The 25,926-nt window shown below is 39.1% G+C and overlaps 1 protein-coding gene across 3 annotated transcripts; it reads right to left on the reverse strand.

Moving 5' to 3' along the window:
- Nucleotides 1–1,281: 1,281 nt before the first annotated feature.
- Nucleotides 1,282–23,993, reverse strand: trmt1 (tRNA methyltransferase 1). Of its 3 annotated transcripts, XR_008601488.1 has the most exons (17): nt 23,828–23,988; nt 22,533–22,907; nt 21,253–21,442; nt 18,984–19,171; nt 18,424–18,539; nt 16,819–16,931; nt 15,824–15,972; nt 15,469–15,552; nt 14,644–14,713; nt 14,249–14,383; nt 13,944–14,029; nt 12,625–12,733; nt 12,395–12,471; nt 10,648–10,767; nt 10,060–10,174; nt 2,689–2,837; nt 1,282–1,786 (listed from the first exon to the last, which is right to left on the reverse strand). XR_008601488.1 is itself a non-coding variant. In XM_023270967.3 (16 exons), exons 2-16 carry the CDS (start codon nt 22,892–22,894, stop codon nt 5,579–5,581), a joined length of 1,989 nt encoding a protein of 662 aa, XP_023126735.1. In that variant the 5' UTR covers nt 22,895–22,907; nt 23,834–23,993; the 3' UTR covers nt 5,336–5,578. The 3 variants fall into 3 exon arrangements, 2 of the variants coding, with proteins under 2 accessions (XP_023126735.1, XP_023126734.1); XM_023270967.3 differs by lacking the exons at nt 1,282–1,786; nt 2,689–2,837 and adding an exon at nt 5,336–5,653 and having other exon boundaries at nt 23,834–23,993; XM_023270966.3 differs by lacking the exons at nt 1,282–1,786; nt 2,689–2,837 and adding an exon at nt 5,336–5,653.
- Nucleotides 23,994–25,926: the final 1,933 nt, after the last annotated feature.

Here is a 25,926-nt window from a genome sequence, read left to right on the forward strand (position 1 = left end):
GTTGGAAAACACATTTTCTTTGTCATTAATCTGTTGATTGTTTTCTCCAGTAATTCATTTCTTGGTTTATAAAATGTCAAACCCAAATATATTCAATTTACTGTCCTAAAAACCAAAAAGATTTACATTCATGATGCAGGAATCAGGCAGTTTTTCACTTTTTATCTTAGTTCAGTCAGAAAGATAGTTGATAATGTGTGAATTGTTGCAGCGTATGAGCCGTAAAATGTTTTAATCTTTGGGGCCGAGTGTCAGAAAACATGTAGAAACCAACATCAACAAAACACTCAACAAAGATCTGAACATCATTAAAGGGAAATCCAACTTTTGCATGACAATGTCTAATTAAAGGACATTTATTTCCAATGTAAATGTGTGATATTCATCCTCTGGAGCTTTCTCTTCACATCGTCTTCCACTTGGACTGGTTTGGTTGGGAGCAAGTGCAAAAAACATTTGAAAAACTGCACTTTAACATCAATGAATGACACTGAAGTTTAATCTCTACATAAATGAGACTGAGTCTGGATGTGCTGCTCTGTCATTAACTCCTAAGTTTAGGGAAAGTTCAAACAAAAGAGGACAGTTCAGATAAGACTTGAGAATGAGCTTATTCTGAACAAACATCTCAGACTTTCTGAGCTTCAGCACCTCTAGCAAGATATTTTAACAACAAGCAACTCAAGAGATCCAGAAGTTGGAGAGAGTTAGCTTTAGCTGAGCCAAAGAACATGTGGGATGCTAACCTAGCAAACATTTCAGACTTTCCTCTGTGAATTCTGAGAAATAATTTACTATTTAATGACAGAGCTACACATCTTAACTCAGTCTCATTAAAACAGACTCTAATTCAGTGTTATCCATCCATATTAAAGTGCAGTTACCCAAAATGTTTGTTGCATGAGCTCCAACAAAACCTGTCCAGGTAGAAGGCCACTTTGACAAACAGGAAGTGGACGATTCCAAGCAGATTTATAGAAGGGGGAACCGGACTGTACTAAGTGTGGCTGAGTATAGAGGGGTGTTTTGTGGGTTTTTAAGGCTGATAATGATTATTAGTGAGACATTTGGAGTAGATATTCATTTGCAGTAAATGAAAGTATTTAAAATCTTGGCGATAAACTTAGAAGAACACAAACTCTAGCAGAAAATTTTGTTGATACGTTTTTGTTTTGTTTACAGATGTTAAGTTAAAGGAGTTTTATTCGTGACGTATAACCAATCAAATCACTCCAGAAGACAGAGCGACCACAGGTAGATAAAGGTTCAGAGCCAAAGTAGCACCATTTTTAAATGTATTTATTACTGTAAATCGTTAAAAAATAAAATACTGCTAATCAGTAAATCAGTCAGCCCACAATTACTACAATTCTACAATGTATGTCTCTTTCCTTTGACTTGTTATTTGTACAATATACGATGTATATGATGGTGTTTTTTCATACCAAAGGCTCTACTATGATGTTTTCTAAGAGACATACGATGCTACTCTGGTTGTTCTGGCTCTGGGCTGCTGCACTCCTCCTCTGTTGTTTTCTGGATTGTACTCAGCTGCATGCCTTCGTCCACCAGGCCTCTGTTGACTCGTCCCGCCTGCCGTCTCTGGAGCTGAAGCTGGATTGGAACAGACCACAGTACAGTCCAATCACGATGCCAGCTGCCTCTCAAAAGGCACCTTCATCTGGCAGGTGGCGGCACTTCTTCTGAGGTGAAGCTGAGCTGGTCCAGCAGAACTTTGGAGATGTGTTCCAGTGGTTGGTGGATGTGTGGGGAGATAGAGAGGAACCTTTGAATTGTTCACAAAGGAAAACAGGGAACCCATTGGTAGTTTTAGTTTAGGATGCTACTGCAGTGTGTTTTTGAGTTTTAAGAGGTGAACAGGAAGAGTTTTTTTTCCTATTGATTATCTTTTACTTTGTTCCTGGTTGGAATGCCCATCAATGTCAATGTGAAGTTCACTTTTAGTTCTGTTTATTTATTTTTATTTTACTAACACCCATTGGCTTTTAAACCCCTCACATGTTGTGTTGTTGTAAACTTACTCTTTCAAATAAATACTCGTCTGACCCTCTGGAAACCAGCGTTTGGACTGTTTTTGTGTTGCTCCTCACCTACTGACAGCTGTGGACTAAAGGCTATACTATGACGTTTTTAGAGCGACATGCTATACTATAGGCTTTTTTAATTTATATATTACTATGAGATTTTTTTTTGTTTTAGTTTTTTGTTGTTTTTTTTAGCAACATATAAGAATTTAAACAGTTTTAAAATGACTATATGTTTACTTGTGCAATGAAATATTATTCTATGGCATTTTTTAGACGACATATTATACTCTGATGTTTTCTTGAATAACATACTATTTTGACAATATACTGCACTATGACATTTTTGAACCACACATCATACATGACAATTTTAGGCAACATCTTATCATTTTGCGCTTGTTGAACCACATAATAAACTATGGATTTTTTTTTTTGCTGACATGCTATACTATGAACTACAGGCCATACTATGTTATTCCTGAAAAGCATACTATACGTTGACATTTTCTGAACTACATCCTATACTATGGCGCTATACAGAGTGCTTTCGTTACATGTTGATTTATAATCTAGATTATTTTCTGTTTTGTTTTGTGATGGGATTACCACAGACCTGACCATGAACACCGTTGACACCCACCTGAGGGAGACGCTGCCTAAGATCTCAAGGCTGCTTGGTCGTGGTCTTTCTGGTCCTGCTCCAGAACGCCGTCATCAACTACGTCTTCTTTTGAAGAGGCCCTCAGATGCTGCAATCTCTGACCTTCAGGATGAACTGCTACTTTCACTCTGTAACGAGACAGCAGTTATTTTAAAGACCCAGCTCCTGGCGGCTTTGAGTGAAAGTTTAACATCCATCAAAACAGAACTACAGACAGTTAAATCTGAGCTGTTGGTCAGTATTTCAAACATCAAGTCCGACCCTAAAGCACGCTGTGGGTGAAACGGAAACTTCATTCTCCACATCACCGAGGACATCGTCACACTCCAAAGCAGAGCACCTGTCTGCTGAACTTTTAATAGTGGACTATAAATGTGAAGAATGTGAGCAGCAGCAGCCTGTGAGCAGCGGAACAGATGTGATCAGAAAGAAGTCATTTTCTTTTTCCTTTTCTTTCTGGTTGACTTGATGCTGTCAGATGCAGATGTTGGAGCTGATTCTGATCTTTCAGGATAAAAAGCTGCTTTTCCTTCACAGACTTTTCAGGAAATTATTCTCTCAGGTTTTCTCTGCTATTTATATTTTTATTATCTGTGACTGTTTCATTATTTCATGATTGTAAAATAAAGTTTGAGGCATAAAGACTCATTTAGTTATTTTATTCCTGAAATCTTTGACGTAGCAGAACTAAACTTCCATTTTCCTTCTTGTACTTCTGATACTAGAACTAAACGTGTCTTCAACACGGATCATCTGGTTTTAATGAATGAGCAGCAACATCATAACAACAAATGAGACAATTTTCAACAAATTAATGAAACTGATGTCATTTAAAACTATCAGAGTCTGTTTCAGTGTCAAATTAAAGCTGATTACTGAAAACTAGAACATTAACGTTACTGTTTTCATCACATTTAAGTTTCCTGAACATTACATTAACCAGCCACAGTTCTATGAACTTAATGAACCACATTACAGGAACACAACACACTTCAGCTGCTGACAGGAAACAACACAAACATCGTTAGCTTGATGCTACATTTAGCTGCTAATCAGGACTGGTCAGCTAGCTCGGTTAGCATCACTAATTCACATTAAAGCTAATATTCACTGGATGCTAACTCTCTTCTCTGGTCAACACACACAGAAATAAACTCCACCAACATCTGGACTGCAGGGCACACATTATATCTGACACTAAAGCTGCATATAAAGTGCATTAAAAGCGGCACCGATACGAAAATAAACACTTACGGAACTATCAGAGTCCTTTCAGTGTCTGCTGGTAGAATCAGCTGAAGGCAGAAAACTGGTTAAAACAAGCCAACGGGCAGGAAAACTGTCTGTGGAAAAGGTTCTGCTGCTCCACCGATAAATTAGTAAAATAAACTAACAGTTATTGTATCAGAATTAATCCAAACGAGGAGAGCAGAGTCTCTGCTGCCTTCTCCATAGGACCTGTCAATCATTCCAGACCGGATTGTCAATCAAGTAGCCCCGCCCCCTGGCTTCGCAAAACTTTAAGGCTCTATAAAAAATTCAATCTTGATTTATTTTAAGATCGACCACCTGATCTCTCATTTTGACCATGAAAACTAACGAAAAAAATTATATCCAGTCTATGCACCATGCTCTGTTTGGCTCTACACTTGCTGATGACCACTTCCGGTCTCAGAAAATAAAAAACGGACCTTTTTTCGTTTCTGTCTCTCACTGATTTTACTTTTTTGTTATTCTAAATATAAAATGAAAATCAAAGCATTTTTAAAATTTCGTATATCCCTTTTTGATCATGAAAAAGAAAAACGCCTTGTTTTTCAGTTTTAATTTTTGTATTTTAAAACGAAAATCAAATAACCACTTGTTTTTTGTTTTTCAATACCCGTTACAGAACGGAAAATCCAATTACCAAAATATACACGGACCCTTCACAATTGTCTGGCTGGGGTTTTCTGCATACATGACCTAAATATGTAGCGGGACTCAGAAACAGCCCACAGTTTAATCGTGTGTTCCTTGTATGATTTCCAACTGATAAATCAGTCATTTTGTAGTAGGATCAATCATGTGATCATCAGCAGGTACCTGACACAGTGTTCACTTGTTGTCATGGTTACAGCTACACTGTGCCTGCAGCTATATCTGGCAATGGGAAATCCTTAACAAAGCCGTGTATCCAGACTATAAGCCGCATCAATGTGAAAATTTAATGAGGTGGTCCTTGTGTCATTTCTGACCTTCTCTGAAAATTTCATCCAAACCCGTCAGCCCGTTTTTGAGTAACGTTCCACACAGACAGACAGATTTACAGACATATGTACGTCGATCGTCACATAACTCCGCCGTTTCTTGGTGGAGTAATAATTGTGTGGTACACTGTACAGTGCACGTTGTTCTGTTCTTAGCGCTTCCATTTGGGCAGGTCAGCTACAAAAGTTCCATTAAAAGGAAGGAGGTTAAGAGGCTAAACTCAGTATAAAAAACATGACAGATTTTATGAAAAGAACCTTTTTGAAGACATTAACCCACCTGACACTCAGCCTGTGAACATGCTGCTGCATTATCTCCCCATGGGGTTTAAAAACGATGATCTGCTGTACATTAAAAAAAAAACTGACAAAAAGTATTTTAAATCATATCGAGAACTTTACTGATGTGTAATACATGTTGACCATAGTTTTTTTAAATTTCAAAAACGAATAATGGAAACATTTTGTACATTTACAAGTTTTTCGGCTGTTCTCAACTGAATATGATGTGATTGCAGCACATCATTCTAACTTTCTCACTAAGTCCAGGCTGCACCAGGCCATTCGAACCCCAGAAAAAAAATTATTGATAAACAAAAACAGAACATAACAATGTAGAATCATTCCATCTTCTCTTCATCTGGCTGCTCCAGATCATGGGAGTAGCAGCATTTGTCTCCATGTGTACATGTTCCCTGAAAAAGGCAGACACAACAATCACATAAATAACAGAACTCAGACCGGCTGGTGGACTGATGATGTTTTGCAACGTCTAAAACAGCTGAAGGAACGTTTTGACTGCAGCTGGTGAAAGCATTCTCTGGACACAAACCAGGAGTGATTGGCAATGTGCCAAAGCAGCTGATGGAGGAAACTAATTCACCAGCATGTGGCTGATGTCTCATTTCCCACCCAGGACATGAAGAATTTAAACGTGTAATAAGTATTTAGGTAAACGTAATTCTCTGAGACTGGTGGGAGCCAACACTATCATAAAAAACCTGATGTGCTTCAATGATCCTCACCTGCCAAAATTTAATCAGCTGTATTAAACTGCAGGAACAGAAGCTGGGTTTCTACTCATGCACTGTGTTGTACTCTTAACATGTCAAGAGAATTCAAAATGTTAAACATGCAGGAAATTAGATCTTTTCCACAAAATACCAGCATTTTATCGCAGTCCCTCTGTCAAAGGAAATAACCAGAAAAGCACTCAGAGAGCGCAGTTCTCCTCCAAGGCTGCTCATTCCTCCATATAGCATTGTCAGAAATGCAGCATTTGTTTATTAGTTATTGATGATCAGAAATCATGGCAACATAGAAGGTGGTCATTTGATATAGATGTACCCACAAACAAAATGATGTTGCGCTGAGTACAGACGTGTGTTCTGCATGTGCACGTTATGTACGGATACCAAATCGCTTGACCTAAATATGTAGCGGGTGGCGGGAATAGATGGGACTCAGAAACACCCCCACAATTTAGTCAGTTGTTCCTTGGATCATTTCTGATGGATAAGTCCTGATAAGTCCTCAGTGGTAGATTTCATGTGATCGTCAGCAGGCAGCGTGTTCACTTGTCATGGTTACAGTGACGCCATGCCGCTATCTGGCAATGATACAGACTATATAGTTAATGGTCCACTACATACATACATACATACATACATACATACATACATACATACATACATACATACATACATACATACATACATACATACATACATACATACATACATACATACATACATACATACATACATACATACATACATACATACATACATACATACATACATACATACATACATACATACATACATACATATATAGTGGAGCATTAACATTCAGTTAGAATATAATGGGGGTGAATTTTTTTCTTTTTTTATTGCTGAAACCAGCTGCTGTCTGCACTGCATTAATAGATAAATTCAAAATAAAGTGAGATCTGTGTGTTTCTATAGTCCAACGATTCAAAGTAAACCTGTGTGTGGAAACAGACACACAAAGACCAGAGCATAAGACACAAAGAGGATGAGCAGAGGAGTAAGTAATACAAATAAAATGTTTTGTCTTTAAAATGTTAAAACTCTTGGTCTGCTTATAAATGCAGGAAGGGCAAATAAGCTTCAAAGGGAGGGATTCACATGCATGGGTGGCTGAACAAGCTGCCAAAATTTCTATTCAGTTTATATTCAATGTCTAGCATCTTGCACCTTCAGGCTACAATTCATCATTCTGATAGTAAAGTATGGTGGAGGCAGCAACAGGATTTAAGGTCTCTTTGCAGAATCCTGGCCTGGACAGCTCACCAGCATCAGAGGGCAAATGAATGTCCAGGTTTGTCAAGGTTATCTGACAGGATCATGTCAGGGGCTTTGAGTAATCCAGCAGGACAATGACCCTTAACATCAGAGTAAATCCACTATAACGGCTTTTGGAGGGATTCCAATCAATACAGATGACCTCAAGCGAGAAATCCTGATAATGTGGCTGAGTTCTGTGAGGAAGAATGGTCCAGAATTCCTCCTGAATGCTCTGCAGGTCTGAGCCACAGTTACAGGAAATGCTGAATGTTTTGGCTGCCAAAGGAGCTCCAACTGGTTATCAATTCCAGGGGTTCACTTACTTTTTCCATGTGCATTTCCAGATCTTGCCCTAGCAACATGAAAACAGCTACATGTCTTTTCTTCACCCTCTTCCCAGCTGGCAAACAGCAAAAAGATTGCAGCCAACATCTGGTGAGACAGACAGCCCAGGCTAACCAAACCGTCTGACAAAATCCACATCAATACAAGTTATTGACAGCTGTGCTAAATAAGTTGCTATTTTGAGGCCAGGAATGCATGATCACAGAAGAAGTTCCAGATACAATCACCGTCTTAGTCTGTTACAGTGAATGACAGACCACTGCATCTCTGTCCAGTCTCCTCCTGCTGTCTAACCACTTCCACAGTGTAATTATGCAGGCAAATTCACAATATAGTTGCTCTCATTTACATATTTTTCTGCTTATCGTGTCAGACAACCAAACAACTAGACTCATTTACAGCCCATAAAGCCTAAAAAACAGCCACACCACCATGCTGCAGTAACGTTATTTCATAATTAGAATGATGACTAAATCAACAGAAATCCAGATTAATGACCAAAACCTGCTGTGAATTCAGCTACACTGTGATCGCACACAACCCTCAAGTCAGATCTGAGCTGATTATGTCATCATTTTGGAAACGCCCAACTCAGCCTTTACACGCCAAGAACATGCCTTGACTGTAACATCCACACACCGTGGAGGACGTCTGGAAAAGCTCGAATATGGTTGAAGAAACACACTGCGTGTAGCTCCCCTCCAGTTTAAACACGGACAACAAGGTGTTCTTTTCTACAGACATTTCCGACGTCATGCCGAAGTGTCGATGCCGTGAGAACTAAATAAATATACAACATATAAGTCCAAGTACAAATTTACAATAACAATTAAAGAAATGCACAATAAACACAAACAACAGCACAATGAAAAAATAAACACAAGTTTTTTACCTCATTGGCCGCATAAACTTTTGGGGAGAAACCTCCAACCGAAAACACTGCATTCCTCCTCCGTCTTCTCATTCATTCATTACAATGACAGGTACACTGCTCCATGTGGCGATTGATATGTGTCTCTCAATAATCTACCTGACTACAACAGCGCAACAACATTAGTTCCACAAGAGAGGTTCCATTTTCAGAATATGTTCAACTTTGTATGTTTTAATCTTTATAAACTTATTTATAAGCAAAAAAAAATAGATTAACTAAATCATTCCTATTTTTAATCCAAAAAGTAATTAAATGAACTTAAATTGAATACTTGATTGTGATGACAGCTACACTGCATTAGCTAGGACTCAGGACTGAAACTGAAGGAAAGTTAACCTACTTGTTTTTTTTAATTAATTCTATTCTTTTATTTATTTTTTACTTAGTTCCTTTTCCTTTTTTAACCACAAATTGTCATTTTGCAAAATAATTTGGAAAAATCTAAATAAAATGAAAATAATACTGATTGGTATAATTTAATTTCATATAGTAATGATATAACTTTCTGTTGACATTTAGGCTTTTTAATGACTTATATTCTAACAAACAGTAAGGTGACCACCATGGATAGAGGCACAGCAATGTGAATCCACAGTGGTGTGTACATTTAAAGTGCTGTGAACTTGCTTTTGGGTGTTGTCTGTATTTTCATTTTTGAACTTTTGCCCTTCCACGATGTGCTTTCAGCTCATAAAAGCTAACTGGAACATTCTGATCGCCTACAACAGCAGTCAGCAGTTCAATTCTGGCCGGAAGTACAATTCGTCTCAAGCATTTTTCAAGCCCAGACTAGCATCCTGAGTGTCACACTTAACCACAGACCTTGTGTGAAAATGAACAAATCTTCTGAGATGTCACCCAGCATCCATCTTTCTTACAGCCTATGGTAAACCATGCACAGTTTCCCTTTTTTTGTAAAGTTTCATCACTGATACAGAAAAGAAATGCTGATTCATCCAACAACCAATTCATGAGAATGGCTCTTAACAATGCACCAGGTAAGCAGATGTTACTTTCCCTAAGGACAGCGGTGAGAACTACTGAATAATTCAGACTCATTAATGAACTTGTGTCATTAGGGTCTGTGTGAGGATGTCTTTAGGCAGCGGGGCAGTTTTACCTGCCAATACAAAAGCAATCATTTCAGTTATAAAGCCATAGGCAAATTATTCATGGGCCTTCCACGGATGTTCTAGGAAAAGAAATGAGTCAGGTGGGTGGTTTTTAGGGGAAAGAAATGGTTTTCTCAGAAAGAAAACAGGCAGGTTGTTTGTTTTTCTTTTTAACAAGAAAATAAACCTTTTGTAGAGAGGCCCAATAATTAACAGAGTTCCACCTACAGAAACACATAATCTACACCATCAGAGTAATTAGCAGTTTGCTTTTATGTGCTGTGAGATGTCACCTTTAAAAGATGTTTCGAGGTTTGATTTATTCAGATTATTTTTTCTTTAATAATGTATTGTTGCCTGTCCTAACTCAGTGAGGCTGCTTTGTGGATGATAAATCTGACCTGTCTGAACTTCTTGCACGGAAAGCTCTTGAGCTGCGAGGAGTCTGCGATCTGGTTCTTTCTCTTGTTCTGACACTTCTTCCTCTTGTCTTGCAGGTCAGTGGAGATGCCACCACTGGAGGAGAGAACAAAAATGTAGTAGTAGATAGGATAGGTGAGAGATTGGATTGAGTAAAGAGCAGCACATGCAATGGAAGCTTTGATCTCCAAAATGAAAATCATAAGAAGTTTTAATCCTTTGAATTCCTTAGTACCTTTAAATTAGATATTTTTTTTCTACATTTAGATACCGTAATTAGACAATGGTGAAATACATTTCTGTTCACTTTAGCTTCTCTAAATTGTAATGCTTTTGGTTCAGAATTTTTAAAACTATTTTCGTGCAAATGTTTATCCTGTAACTATTATTCATGTTCAAACAAAGCTTGCAGATGAGTTGAAGCTTTGTTGTTAATTCCTACCAGCTTTCAAAGGGGTCAGACACTTGTCAGCTATTACAGCTCAGGTCCCATTTCAACACATTAAAAACTGTGTCTTAACTATGAGCTAACACTTAACTGTGCAGTCTGTGGAGGTTGTAATACTTACCCAACTTTGGCACGAGCTTTGGGTCCCCAGAAGGCCTGAGGATTCTCCTGGAACCGTGTCAGATGGCGTTTACGGGACTGAGGGTTGGCGTCTTCCCTCACAGTGAAACAGGCCTCCAGGCTACAAAGACAATCCGGATAACCACACATTAAATGTGCTTTAATGAGAAACTGTCATAAATAAAGTTGCTGAAAAAGAAAATCCTGGTGCTGGCTGGATCAGTATTACAAATTTGCAGGTAATAAAAAACAGCAGAATCAATCATCTCCTGAAAGGTTCTCTGTGCAACCTTTCAGAACCACTGGAAGTCACGAGAGCTTCAGCAAGAAAAATAAAACAAACATCGGCGACACCTTCCTCCTCTGTTCACCTTCATTTATGACTAAAAAGGTTGGTTACATGAGAGCCAACAAAAAAAATTTCTAGCCACAATCATTAGCTTATGCTAGCTTTGTGAAATACAGACTGTCCATAAAGTCTCTTTACAATTTTAAGAATTTATTACAAAGGCAGCTGATATCTTAGCCAGATTTGTTTTATTTTAATAAGTGTTTACTAAAGTTTGTAATCACATTGAAATGTGCGTTTCAGGTATCCTGTTGGTGAAAGAGGTGCTGTTAAACGAAACCCTAACAAATGGCTACTCCTCAAGAGAAGGCACATTGTGTGCCATGGTTTATTGAGACAAAATCAGATGTGCAGACTCAGTGAAACTACAGAACTCCGTATGGAAGAGATCCACCATCATGTCCTTCAATTCGTGCATGGCACAAGAGATTTATGGAGACAGGGATAGTGTTGGATAAAGGGAGGAGTGGGTGACCAAGAACATCTGAAGAAAACATTGATCGTGTAAGACAATCCTTTGCTCGTTCACCAGATATCACTCCCTTGGACTTCCTTCTGTGGGGTTATGTTAAAGATATTGTGTATTGAACAAAGATATGGGACATTACTGACTTGAAGCAAAAGATTTCTGATGCCATGGCCACCATTGATGAGGCTATGCTACAGTGAACACAGCAAGAAATCAAGTACTGTCTTGATGTGCTTCATGCAACTAATGGTGCCCATATGGAGGTGTTTTAAATGACGTAGAAAAAACTTTGACAACCACTGATTACAATAAAACAAATCTGCTTAAGATATCTTGTCAACTGCCTTTGTAATAAATTCTTAAAACTGTAAAGAGACTTTATGGACACCCTGTACTTTGAAGTGCTGCAATAAGTTGTTGTCAACTTCGTTACAGCTGTCTGTCGGACCAGACGGGAACTGAGGACAGGTCGAAGTCTCAAAACTCTCACACTGAGCTGAAGCGAAACGAGTGCATGTAAATTAGGTAAATAACATGAATAAAATACTTTGTTTTTAAAGTCTTTGTTGTCTTGGTGGAACTAGGCTGAATGCTGGGCTGCCTTTTTCCTGTTCCAACATGGTGTTGAAGGTCTTGGTTTGTTTATGAGGACAGGGAGGGCCAATAGTTTCAAAGGAGGGGACTCACATGCACCAACACAAACACATGACCAAACCAAAACCAAAGAAATGGAAAACTCTGATTACAACACACCCAGAAGGAGCGTCTCCAAGGATGATATTAATACACTAAATCTTTGTATAGCTGTTTGCTGCTGTAATAATGCTATATTTGTGTTAAAAATGTTGCATTTCGCACCATTAAGCATCAATAAACTGACAACATAGACCTTCTGAATGGTCATTAATCAACCAGCTGAACTAGTCTCACCTGGGTTTGGTGGAGAGGATCTTGAAAGCAGGGCTAGTCGGTGACAGTTTCTCCCTCTTCACAGGATTGGCCTGCTCCTACAGCAGAGGACCAATCAGACATACATGTGAGTGTAAATGTCTTGCATGATTCTAGAAAGCAGTTTGTCTCAACACTTTTAAGACAAACTATTAAATGCAGTATGTTGATTAATATTAAAAATAACTAAATGTTTTCATCGTAATGTTTACCCAGCATCGTACGATATCCCAAACGGCTGCAGGAGGAGCGTCTGTCTTGATGGCGTTCTTACAGGCGTGAGAGAGGGAAACCCTGTGACCAGCATGAAGGAGAGCCGATCTGCAGGCAAAATAAGAGGCAAGATAAGCCGATTCAGTTTGAGACAAATGTAGGGCAAACCTCAGAGTATAGACAAGTTTAAAAAAGACTGTATTAGAATTATAACATGGGCTACACTGCTGACACATGCTGAAACAACAACTGAACAAACTTAGCCTAGCTGATTAGTATAAAACTGCTTTATTTCATTCTATGCTCTACTTGGTAACTTCTAGACCATGAAAAGTTTTTTGGATCATTAAGTAAAATACTGGATTGATCATTGTTCTTTTGTCGTTTTGTGTCTCATTTTTGTAATATTTTGTCTTGTTGTTTTTTGTCTTTTTTTATCTGACTTTTGTTGTTTGTCTCACGTTTTTGTCATTTTGTTTCTCGTTTGTGTCATTTGTGTAATTTTTTTGTCTTGTTTTTGTCATTTGTCCATTTTTTTGCCGCTTTGTAACTTTTTTGTCCAATTTTTTGTCGTTTCGTGTCGTTTGTCTCATTTTTTGCCATTTTGTGTTTCATTTGTTGTAATATTTTGTCTTGTTTTTGTTGTTTTTTGTCTGACTTTTGTCATTTTGATCATTAAGAAAAATACTATATCGTTTAGTTCCAGATAGCTGTGACTAAATGTTGTGTTCCTTTGTAGACACTCTGTGATCTTGAAGTTGTAATGTGGAAATGATAAACTGAGACACAATATTGTTGAAATTGAACTTATTTTTCTTAAGAAATGTCAGTTTGTTCATGATGTTTTGTAAAAATATAAATCCTTAAACGTGAACATTTTCAGAATGTACTTTTGTTGCACTAAAACAAAGGAAACATTAGGAGTTGTGGTTATTTATAGGTTATTATGCTGTGGTTTTACTTGTCCGGCCCACTGGAGATCAAATTTTGCTGAATGTGGAACCTGGACTAAGATGACTTTGACAGCCCTGGTTTACACAGTCTTAATGCAGACAAAAAGCAAACCTCCATACCGTAAATCATTACATTTCAGTATGAAAACTATGTTTAGAGTCTGGTATATTTTGTGGTTCAGATTAGGCAAGTAGTTATGGTTAGAGTAAGTCTCCAGGAAATGAATATAAGTAGACGTACTTGCTCAGAAGTGATGGCAGCTGTGTGTGTGTGTGTGTGTGTGTGTGTGTGTGTGTGTGTGTGTGTGTGTGTGTGTGTGTGTGTGTGTGTGTGTGTGTGTGTGTGTGTGTGTGTGTGTGTGTACCTAAACTGGAGCAGGGGTGGAGTATTACAGTGTACTGTGCTGCTCAGACTGTCCACGGTGTAATAAAGAGGAGCATCTTCCAACTCCTGAAACAAACAACACATCAAAGGTAATGATTCATTGTCGAGCAGGAAACAGCAGCTGAACCTGCCAGTCAGGGAGGATTATGATCACAGTATTTTTAAAACCGGATATATCTCACACAATGTAAAGCCGCCTGATGAACCTAACCACACCCACACCACAATACCTGATGATGACACAAGTCTGTATGATGAGAGCATTTATAAAATGTAAATGAATACCTCCGTCACCATGCTGAGCACGCCCTCAATCCGTTTAGATGTCCCAAATCTGGAAGGGTTCCCTGACACGCCAGACAAAACCTTCTGGACAAACGCCAAGTCGTGGATGGGCTCTGCCCAGATAGGACCACCCAGCTACACAGAGGACACACAGGTTTCAGCGTTTACAGTTAAAACCACCAGCAAGGAGACAACTTCTCACAAACCTCACATCAGGCAATAGCAGAAATCTAAAGTGAGTATTCTTACTGTGCAAAAACAGAAAATCCTGACAATAAAGTTGGATACACTAAAGAAATCTTTAAAAAATATAATCAGTAAACTAAGCAGGCTCATTTTGCATATATGCCTATGAACACATAACTGCAAACACTAAGGAGGTGTGTCTGTGTCACCTGATGTCTCTGTCCACAGTGTTCACACTCTGGTCCAGTTGGAGGTCCTGTGGCAGCAGAATACTTCATACTGAAATCAGACAAATCTCAGCTTCATCCACAAATACAGCTGCAATGATTAACTGATTGGCTGTCAACTATTAAATCAGTCGCCAACTACATTAATAATAGATGAAATGGCTTGAGGGACTTTTTAAAAAATAAATATCTAAATTTTCTGATTGCAGCTTTTTCAAATTTTATATTTTCTGGTTTGTGTCCTCTTTCAACCGTGAATTTATTTGGGTTGCTGACAAAACAAGACATTTGTCCAGACCAAAAAACGAATCCATCGATCAAGAAAATGATCTAAAAATAATCGTTAGCTGCAGCCGTAACACATAGTGAGGCAAAAGCCTATAAGATCAGAAGAAATACCTCAGCAAAAATACCTGGAGGTGTCAAAACACTTTTAAGAAATTCTTTTACATTTAACAGCGAGACATTCACTGATAAAACTTTAATTTTATTTGGCCAAATGATTGAATCGACAGCTCCTCACTTAGTGGCAATAAGCCTTTCTACTTTGTACTCCACTGCAGGACACCTTTACGATTTAAGCGATTAAAAAAGTAGCAGTTCAACAGAAAACCCGTTCTTTCTGTCTGCTTCTAAATCCTGCTGTTGTCCCCCAGAAACATCTCAGAGCTGACATGTCAACGTCATCATGTGGTACAGAGCATGAAGACTTTCTGCTGCAGGAGAGTTTGTTAATAAGTGCACCTTGATTTAACCATCACATACTAAACACCACAAGACCCGGCAGCACAATCTGGACTGTCTTACTGTTTTCCATTGCTTGTTCTCCTGCCCATTCTCTGCAAGTGGAAAGAGCCACAGCCGACACAGTTGTACACCAGGGCCTGTTTACTGCAACATAAGCCGAGGAAAAAGGATAGATTCTAAAGAGTAATAACATTACATTTATATACATCCCTGAATCTTTATTTTTTTTATATTTCCTTTCATTCCTTTATCTCACCAAGTTCTGCAGCTGACATTACTTTAAGAATTTGTTGCTGCAGTGACCCAGTTTCAGGATCATTCATCTTTCATCATACAGTACATCAGCCTTTGTTAGAAGACAGTATGTGTGTGCGTACGTGCGTGCGTACGTGCGTGTGTGTGTGTGTGAGAGCACCTGGCTGAGTTTTTGACTGTAGCCTGTCCTGTGAACACACGTACAAAGACCCGAATGTAAAAGTCAACACTGACGGACAGCAGGGGCTGAATGTATCGCTGGTACACGCCTGCCCGCTGGTCCACGCTGTGGAGGATAATACGAAGAGCCTACAACGGTGGGAAAACACACACGTTCACTATTTATCTTGATGTGAAAATCTGTGAAACAGAAAGTTGGATCCTTTAGTAGAACTAAGAGAAGATTGTGAATTAAAAGTATGCGAAGAGTCAGATATGCTGAAGGAAAGGTTCATTTGACTTTCATGAATGTTGCCCTTCTTTTCATGAAACCAAATGTACTTTCTGCTGCTATTCATAGTCAACACCTGTATAGCTACAGCTGTTCAATGTATTTAGATTGTGTAATCGCCTCTCTTCATCCTGGTTTTCATTATTACTGTTTCAGTCTGCCACTCTCACACAGGAAACACATGTATTTAATCCAGTGTTACATTACTGTGTCCCATTTCTGTGTTCAAAATTATTTTCACCAGCACAAATTCAGGTCATGAAAATTCTTCAGATGATCAAAAAAGGCCAATAATAGATTAAGGGCTTGCTTGGTTGCATTGTATACAATAGCAACAGTTGCTTTATTGTTGTTTTTCTGACAAACCAGATGCGCCGCACGTGCTGTAGCAGCAGCAAACCACCCTTCCTGTTACTGTATCACCAGGAAAACTGGTGTCACCAATATAAATAGCACTGAAATCTTAACAATTACTACTTTAAAAATGACATGAGCATCAAAATGTCTTGAGTTTGGAAGATTTTTCTACTTGATCAAACTGTAGCCTCAGGCCAGATTCCATTACGACCTTTACTGTCAAACTCACACACATGCTGTACGCATTCACACATTCAGGATGAAGACACTATGGGTGTGGAAGTTCTCACATGTCTCTACATGTACTGCATGTGCATTTTCACATTTTTAAGAGTGCGTGATCTCACCATTTCATGACAGTATTTGGCTTTGATGGAAACCGAACCATATTTGCTGTAGCAGGTCTCTCCACTGTTTCCTGCCATCACCGCCATGTCTGTACACGTTATACACAGCAGCCCTGAACAAGACAGACAGAGTGAGACAGTCAGCAAGGGCAACAGAAGAGAATCGCAGGAAATACCAAAGACTTCCTTTCACACCTCAGTCAGGCAGTACAGTAAAGTAACTCTGTGTTTTAACCCTCGAGTTGGACACAATAAATTATGTTTGTCAAATTAGTCTGTTTCATTTGGTTTCAAAGTGGGCTTTCAAGAATAAAGAGCACTCTTTGTTTTGTCCCACTCAAGTGAATTCATTTTGAGACACAATAGGATAAAAAATAAATAAGAACAATATCTGACCTACTTCTGATCCAACTGTCAAGTTGATTTTATGCCAATTTTTGAAAGATAAAATGCAACTGAATACACTTCCTTAAAGTTGGCTCACAGAAAGTAGATAACAGTCATGAATGTCACATGAAACCATAAAAAAATAAAACAAAAAACACAAAGTCAAACATTTATACAGATAGTTCAGCTTATAGACAGACCATCCATAGGAGACAGGACATATATATAGACATACATATACTTATATACACATACATATAATAATGTATAATAGACTTTTGGTCATAATTAGACATGCCTGAACCACATTTTGATGATTTTGACAGTAAAAAAATAGAACATCACATTTAGGTTTGTCCAAAATCTACCCAAAACTAGAATTACCATCCGTGGTCCTATTCTTCCACCAACCAATAAAGTTGCAGCTGGACTTTAGATTAATTTAATTGGTGGTCACCCAAGACTGGAATCACTAATTCAGCATCCAACCAAATGTGAAATAAAGTCAAAGTCTGTCCTTCTGTTTCTGAGTAAAGCTCGTGAATAAAGTCCATACAGCTGTTTAGTGGCAGTAGAGTGGTTCTCCACCAATCACAGGACTGACACTTCAATCCCCAGCCTCCCCAACACTGAAACACACTGGAAACCCTCTGCAGAACCTTGTTAATGTTAAAGGGTGCTCTTTAAGAGTGAACCATTTATCAAATTCATGTTTTGTGAGGCGACCCTGCAGTGACCTTTGATGACCAAAATTGAATAAGTTGATCCTTGAATCCAAGTGAATGTTTGTGCAAAATTTGAAGAAATTCCCTCCACGTGTAGAGAGAAAATCATGTTCACAAGAACAGACCATTTGAAAACACAGTGCCTCTGGCTGCAGCTTTTGCATGCATACAAATCAAAACTCTGTCATTTCGAAGGATCCACCTGCTTTGAGGGAGAACTCAGACAAACAGGACATGAAGCTGCAGCAGTTTGTCAGAGTGACCTACCCTGATTTGTGCACAGATTCACTGCCTACATAAACCTTCAGGCAGACCAGGGTCATAATCCTCTTGTTCCTTCACCCAGTGCAGCTGGACTAAAGCTCACCTAATCATGTCTGTACTACGCTCATAACTGTGACACTGATGAACCGCTATTTTGACTTGCAGCTTTTCAAACTCAAGGCATGATGCAGAAGAGTTAGTGGGATGACTGACAGACTGAAGGACCCACCTCCTTCACTGACAGCCTGCACAGCAGCATCCAGGAAAGAGGCGGGGCTACCGTAGGGGTCCAGATCAATGACGTCATAGCGGTCCTTCTTCCCTCGCATTTCATACATCAGCATGCTGGAAATACAGAAAGAAAGACAAATCTTTATTATTTTTGGCAAATTCATTTCTCAGATCACTGAAAGAAATGTGGGATACAGGTCAAATTAAATACTAGGTTGATTAGTTGGGAGAAGAAAGAAGAGAAATGATTGACGGGGAAAGACAAAGAGATGCATGAAGACAATAAAGTCAAAGAGAAAAGAGGTGAGAAACACAGCTGAAACAAAAGGGGCAAAGGAGTAATAAAGACAGAAAAGTAAGGAGACAAGAATGAAAAAGATCAGAGGAGAAGCAGAGGGATGAACAGAAGAAGTCAAAGGTGAAAACTGGAGAGGAATGAAAACTACAGAAGCATCGGATAAATACAGGAGGAGGAGGAACGTTGGGCAGCAAATCAGTGAAGCTGATAAATAACAGCGGCGGAGGCAGGTCTTATGTGAACACGCTGACTAATCGTACCTGGCGTCCCTGCAGCTGGCCTGCAGGATGTGGCTCACTCCGTTATACTGGGCATTTCTGCCAATCAGGGCTGCAGCCTTCGTGGAGAAGTCATTGGCAGTGACGCTCTGCAGACCTGGGACCTCCAGAGCAAAACGGACCGAGCGCAGACCAGACGCTGCCAGGCCCTCCAGGACACGAAGCCCATGCTGAAACAAACATCAAACTTAAAACTAGATAGAATTATGTTTTTTTTTTCCATCTTGGGAGCAGCAGAACCACAACCTTTATGTTTTAACTAGCAGCAAATTGCTTTTCTGTACATTCAGCATTCATCGTGATTTGAAGCAATGTTACATTTACTTTCCTTTAAGCCATATTTTGAGCTCTACTAACTCTTGATAAAATATCTGGCCCTTTAGCCACAACATGCTAAACTGCTTTCGCTGACTAATCACTAGCTGCCGTTCTGCTGTTTGTTGCTGAACAGGTAGTGTACACAATGGATTTATGGGAACTTTTCCCTCTCTTTTTGTTTTTTTTTTTTTTTTCTGCTTCAGCTGGTTGCTGCATGTGAAAACAAGCATGTTGAGACTCAAAAAACTGTACATTTGTGAGGAGTAAAACCCACACAAACAGCTGAAAGATGCTAAAATGCTCCTTAGAGCTGAAGGCAAAGTCACGTGGTGGTTTCTTTCACATATATGACATCATTTATCCCATGATGTCAATGAAAACACTGATTATCCTTTAGACATCAGCCCCTTTTATGGAATTTTTCTTCATTTTTTGGCATAGCGAAATGGAACATTTATAACAGAAGAACTGTCAAGCCAAAATACATCAGTGAGATTTAACTTGAAAGGTAATGTGTTCCAGTTTCCTACAGTTTGCTTGTTTAGCATGTGGCTAAAACACAATCTGAACTGCATCAGTTGAAGTATTGCTCAAAAAAGGTTGTTCTTTTGTTCTTGTCTATGAGAAGTCAGATTTAAGCAACAGTAAAGACGACATGCTTCATGTCACCACATACCTTAACATGCTGCCAACCAGAACTGTGTAAAACTCCTGACATCTAGGCTCAAACATAAGGGAGCTGGAGACTTTCCACAAAATGACCTGAATAGTTGAACTGTAGAGAATCTAATCAAAGTAAATATGTCTACACTGAGCAAGATATAGATACTGAAACTGTTATGTGTGTGTCTATGCAACCTGGTGGCTGCTGGGAGGTTAAAATAACTACAAAGCTGCAGTGGACAAAAATTAATAATATTTTTGTGTGTAAAAACTCATTTGTCAGCTCAAATCCCAGCTGCTGTATTAGAAAATGTAACAGAGAAGGTTTTTACTTTTGTCATTCTTCAGCTGTACATATTCCCATGACAACACATTTTTATAGGTGATCACTGTCAGAATGTTTCCTCTTTTATGAGAAACAATCAACAAGTCCATCCCTCATCTATACACCGCTGAATCCTCATTAGGGTCACGGGGGGGCTGGAGTCTATCGCAGCTGGCTTGGGGCGAAGGCAGGGACAATCAACAAGTCCAACTAGAATTTACAAACGTGAGGGCTCTGTTCCCCACATACTGGGGTCACTAGTGATGGCAGCACACTAATCAAATAAGGAAAGGAAACTAAGGAAAGAAAAGTTTGATTTTATGTGCTTACTGGACACTAACAACATTATTTCAACATAATGAAATCCCTCAAAGTTTTTGAAAATGAACCAATTACCTCTCTCTACAGCTTAGGGCAACCAGAGTGTGAAATTACCTTGTACAACATTAACATAAGTCATTTGATGAAAGCCCTTATCCAGACAGCTTTACACCTGAACCAGTGTGTACATTTTTAGCCCCAGGGGAAATCAAACCACTAACTCTTCAAGCTACACACTCAGAGTCTGAGAACATTGGATTTATCCAAGAAATAAACATTTCACATTTGTTAATTTTCCTTTTCAGCCACTGTTGATCAGGATGCCCAGTAGCCTTCAGTAGAATGACCCCTTCCGACTGTCATGTTATCAGCAAAAAAGGAAAAAAAAAACTCATGTACTGATAAAATTTCTATTTTGTGGTTTACTTAAAGCATCACCTAAGTTTTATCATAGCAATGCATACTGCGTTACTCCACAATATTTAGGGAAAATATAGATTTGCAGTATAAAAATAAATGCACTTGTGACAAAATTTCATTCAAGAAATTCATTCATTCTTTTTGGCAGTTGCAGCAGCAGCATGTGCCACTTTACAATTACAGTATAAAATCGGTCTGACATACCTCACACTTCTCCCCTACTGTCGCAGTTACAGCTGACTCCTCCACTCCATCTTTCTCCTCCGTCTGTATGCCAGCCTCATTCGCCTCCTCGGACAGAGAGACCACCACCCTCTCTTTCTCCCCAGGCACTACCACCTTCACTCCACGCTGAGCCAGCAGATCTCTGGCAAACTCTGTGATCACGGCACATCTGCAAACAAGAACTGCAGTTTTTTTTTGTGCTGCTGGTAAACGTGATACCAGTGGGAAATCAGAGCTTTATAATGTTGTAAGATGTTTTCTTTCACATGGAGATGACCAGCACAAACATTACATTACTTGCTCTGAAGTATCTTGCATATGAAGAGTATTTTTTTAAAAGCAGACTAGAGCACTGCAGCTGAGTAATGGAGTGTCTGTGTGAAGCATAGCTGTGATCATGCAATTCAGATGAGAGAGGCTCAGAGCCAGCACAGCAAAACACGACTGCAGACTCAAAAATATGACAAGAGACTGAGTGAAAATGTCTTATCTCGCTAACAGGATATCTTTTTTTACCTCCACTGAGGCCATCAGGTTTTTATTCCTGCGTAATATTTTGTAGTCAGTGGAAAATCTCAAAATTTCTGAGCAAACTTTAATGGTGAATTTAATGAAACTTGATGTCAGGTTTTATGAGGGACAGACAAAAAACTGATTGGTTTTCGGTCCAGATGGCTCCACCATGTGGCCGCTGGATAAATATTTTACTGTGAGGTACAGAAGGAAAAAAAATTTTTAAAAGATTTGCTGGTAAATTCTGTGGCATGCGAGCTTTAGGTGGTGCAACAAAACATGACACATTAAACTGCTTTAACTCTGGTCATGAGTCTAACTCACTTGAATAAGGCACAGCTCATCTTTTTACAGAGGCCTAGCACAACCTGGATGGTAATGCAGGTCTGAATGCAGATTAAACACTTCACTAGATATATTCTTTGATTAAGTGAGTCTGTATAACCATGAGAGATGATGTCACACAATCCTTCTTTTACACAGTTATAGCTCAGTCCATAAGTGACAAATTACATCATAGTTCATGTTGGTTGGCTGATCTTAACACACTCAGGATATACACAGTCTGTCGGTGAAAATGACACCTCTATTGTTACACAACATTTAACATTTCATATTATCCTGTGACTGTTACTTATGATCACAATTTAGCAGAAGTTACAGTTTTATTTAGACCCTTTGACACACTTACTAGTTTACAGTATACACTCTGTTGATTAACAACTATAGCTCAAGTTCATACTCACGTTAAATCTCTGTTAAACTCCTGGACTGGGTTGTAAAACACCTCATTGGCACTGGGAAACAAGATGGTTGCCTTCCCCTCCCTGACCACCGTCTCTCCAGGTAACAGTCCTACAGGAGGCGTCGTCTCCTGACCGCCTATCCTGTCTGTCGCAGCCGGGTTCGTGCTTTCTGCTGAAAATTCAGCAGGTGTGGGTGAAGCATTGGTGGTGGGAGCCCCTGGGTCCATTGATCTCAGTCCCCTGCTGGCAGCAGCAATACTGCCACCACTCCACCGAAACGTCTGCCTCACAGAACGGGTGCAGGAAGGATGCAGGTGATGGGAGATGATGAGGGGGAACAGGCGTGTTGTCTGCACCAGCATAAAGGTACACCGCCTGCAAAAGGATACATTAAATACACTGCATGTTCAGAAGAAAACATTCCTGCAAGTGTATAGATCAAATACACCCTGACATAACATATATCATAGACATCTTCAATCAGGATTCCTTAACTTAGATTTTGAACAGAATTGCGACTAAGACCTGTACTCAGCAGGACAAACTGAAAGTTAAGAAAACACTCGGCATGGCTTTGAGGTGGACAAGCTGTCTCTAATGACCTCAAACGTATCCTTAGCACTTCAGTACCACAACAATGACAACCAACATTTGGAACAATACTGATATATCGCTGGCAAGGCCAGTGATCGGCTGGGAAGACGTCTGCAGATTCATTTATGTCCAATATAAGGCTGTATTTTATGTAGTATAGTCTACGGATCATATCTGGAGGATCATGTTGACAAAGAAACTAGCAAGGTCCATTACTATTAATTACTTTTCTTATTGGTTAATCTACCGATTTATTTACTTATTTTACAGGTTTATTATTTATTTATTATTATTTATTTTTTCAGTGCTGATGCCAATTATTAGTAAACGGAGATACTAATAGCCGATATTTGGAGCTGATTTACATTTGTGGTTTTTAATAAATATAATTTTAGTTGAAAAATTGTGATTCAAAACCATCCTAGACAAACTTTGTTGAAATTATTTTGTTTATTTATGGTTCACTGTTAATTCTGTCGATATATTGTCGATGTAATGTTAAAACTGTTCATCAGACCCATTAAAAGCTCTCAGATCTCAAAGTGAGGTCCAGAAGTGTTTGATTAGTTTGATAAAACCTCAAAGATTTTATATGAGAAGCTGCAGATCCTGGTGTATGCAAAGCTCGACACAGACAAGGTTTAGTTAAATAAACTGCTCACACACTGAATCTTCTACCAGGGCTGCTGCTAGATATTCACCTTTACCTGTGACGCCTTCTCTACGCGGACGCTGCTTTTCTGTCCTTCGGGGCTTTTTTGGTACAGAAATGAAGGTGGGTCTGTTCTGTGTGTTATTTTCAGCTACAGGCGTGTGCTCGGTTTGCTCTCATGTTAGCACATGGAAGCGGCCATGTCTAGAGCGACTCTACGGAAGCCTGCGCAGCCAGAAAGGCGAGTGCGCGCCGGCCTGCCCCTCCCCCCCCCAATAGTATGAGTCTGCAGGGAGAGGGCTGTTTGTTTTATCACGTTTTATTTGTTTAACGTGATAAACATTTATATTCATGCATGTCAGGGAGTCATAGAGCTAGTTTAGCTTTTTGTGTCTGTGTATTTAACTTTTATTTTTAATTAATGTTATTGTATGAAATAAATATAGATCTGCCTCCAGAGTTATCCGTGTGTATTGTATCGGTGCACATCTCCTTCAGAATAAAAGCATGTCTCGAAACACAATGCGTAAAGGTGTATAAACTTCATATTGCTAAACACAAGTCTTAGCAACCCAGTCATGATGTTGTAATAAGTGCTATTTCGGTGAATTAAACCTTTAAAATCATAGGTAGGATATGAAGTAGTACTTTGTGTGGAATACTTGATGTGGTCCTGAAAGTGCAGCCTCCGGCTCTGTAGACAGACTTACTGGGATCAAAATGAAAGTGGAATACTCGTTGAAAAACCTTTTAAATTCTAAGTATATTTTGAGTGAAATCATCCTTGAAAGCCGTAAGTTCTGCATTTAAACTGTCACTTGTGTACTTTAGTGATCATCTATAGTGGTAACTTTTAAAAAATGCTCTAAACGTGCGACCGGAAGTGTGCAGCCCTCTCCCTGCAGCCCTCTCCTCTCCATACAGCCCTCTCCCTGCAGCCTCCAGCTCTGCAGACATTCCCTTCTCGCTCCCCCCGCCCACCCTGCGGCAGACCGAGTGATGTGAGGGAAACGGTGTGATGTAAGGACAAGAGGGAGAGGGTCGATCAGTCAGCCTGCTGCACAGACTGGCCTAGAGAACATGTGAGGAGACTGGAAAACACATCAGTCTGCTTTCATGAATAATCTAATTTAATCTGGCCCTGCCTCAATGCATTCTGATGAAAAGGCTAAACATAGCCTATGGATTAACCACAATATCCCCAGACCTATGATGTGAGGAGATAAAAAAACTGCCTGACAGAAAATAGGGTCAGAGCGGGTCAGATCTGTGCAGCTCAGCCAATGTACAGCAACACTGGAGAGGATTTAGCTCCTTATGGCTGGAGAGTGATGCTGCTGAAGGACAAGAACTAAAATAAGTGGTTGATAGGCTATATGGAGCTGCTTACAGTTTTAATGATTGTTCACTGAACACTGTCACAGACTCATGGATAAAAAAGGTCTTCAAAACAATCAAACATTTGAATTATACAGACTTTTTGTTCATTGTTTTTGAGAGCAGTCTGATTTTACTGAAACAGTAAACTGGTTTAGTGTGTGTCTACTGGTAGTAGAAAAGTGTTTGGGAATAGATAGTTTAACGTTTTTGTACGATAGATAGATAGATAGATAGATAGATAGATAGATAGATAGATAGATAGATAGATAGATAGATAGATAGATAGATAGATAGATAGATAGATAGATAAATAGATAGATACTTTATTAATCCCGAGGGAAATTCAAGTGTTCAGCAGTTTGCATACAACAACATAAATAACAAAAAGGCAGGTTAGTCACATTAACATTAAAGGTTAGTATGTACTCTGAAAAATCTTGCTGTACAATAAAAAATGCTTCGAATTTTAAAATCTATAGAACACTAAATGTCATTAAAATTCAATATACAGTATTTACACATTTCAAGGCACGGCGATTTAAAGTGAATCTGCGTGATTTAAAGTAACTTTGACAGGTAGTAGTAAAACAGTTTTGTAAAACTACCGAAGGTGCATGGACATTCTATAATATAATATGAGCCAGTGTGTACTTTGAAATTCTTTGTCTGTTCAGTGGCCTGGCTGAATACTAAACGGGACAGAGTGTTCAGTCAGAGGGTAAAGATCTGCCCGAGGACGTCAGATCAGGTAAGTCTTATCTAAATCTC

The sequence above is a fragment of the Amphiprion ocellaris genome, chromosome 4 (assembly GCF_022539595.1).
Source record: "Amphiprion ocellaris isolate individual 3 ecotype Okinawa chromosome 4, ASM2253959v1, whole genome shotgun sequence".
NCBI classification, from domain to species: Eukaryota; Metazoa; Chordata; class Actinopteri; family Pomacentridae; genus Amphiprion; species Amphiprion ocellaris.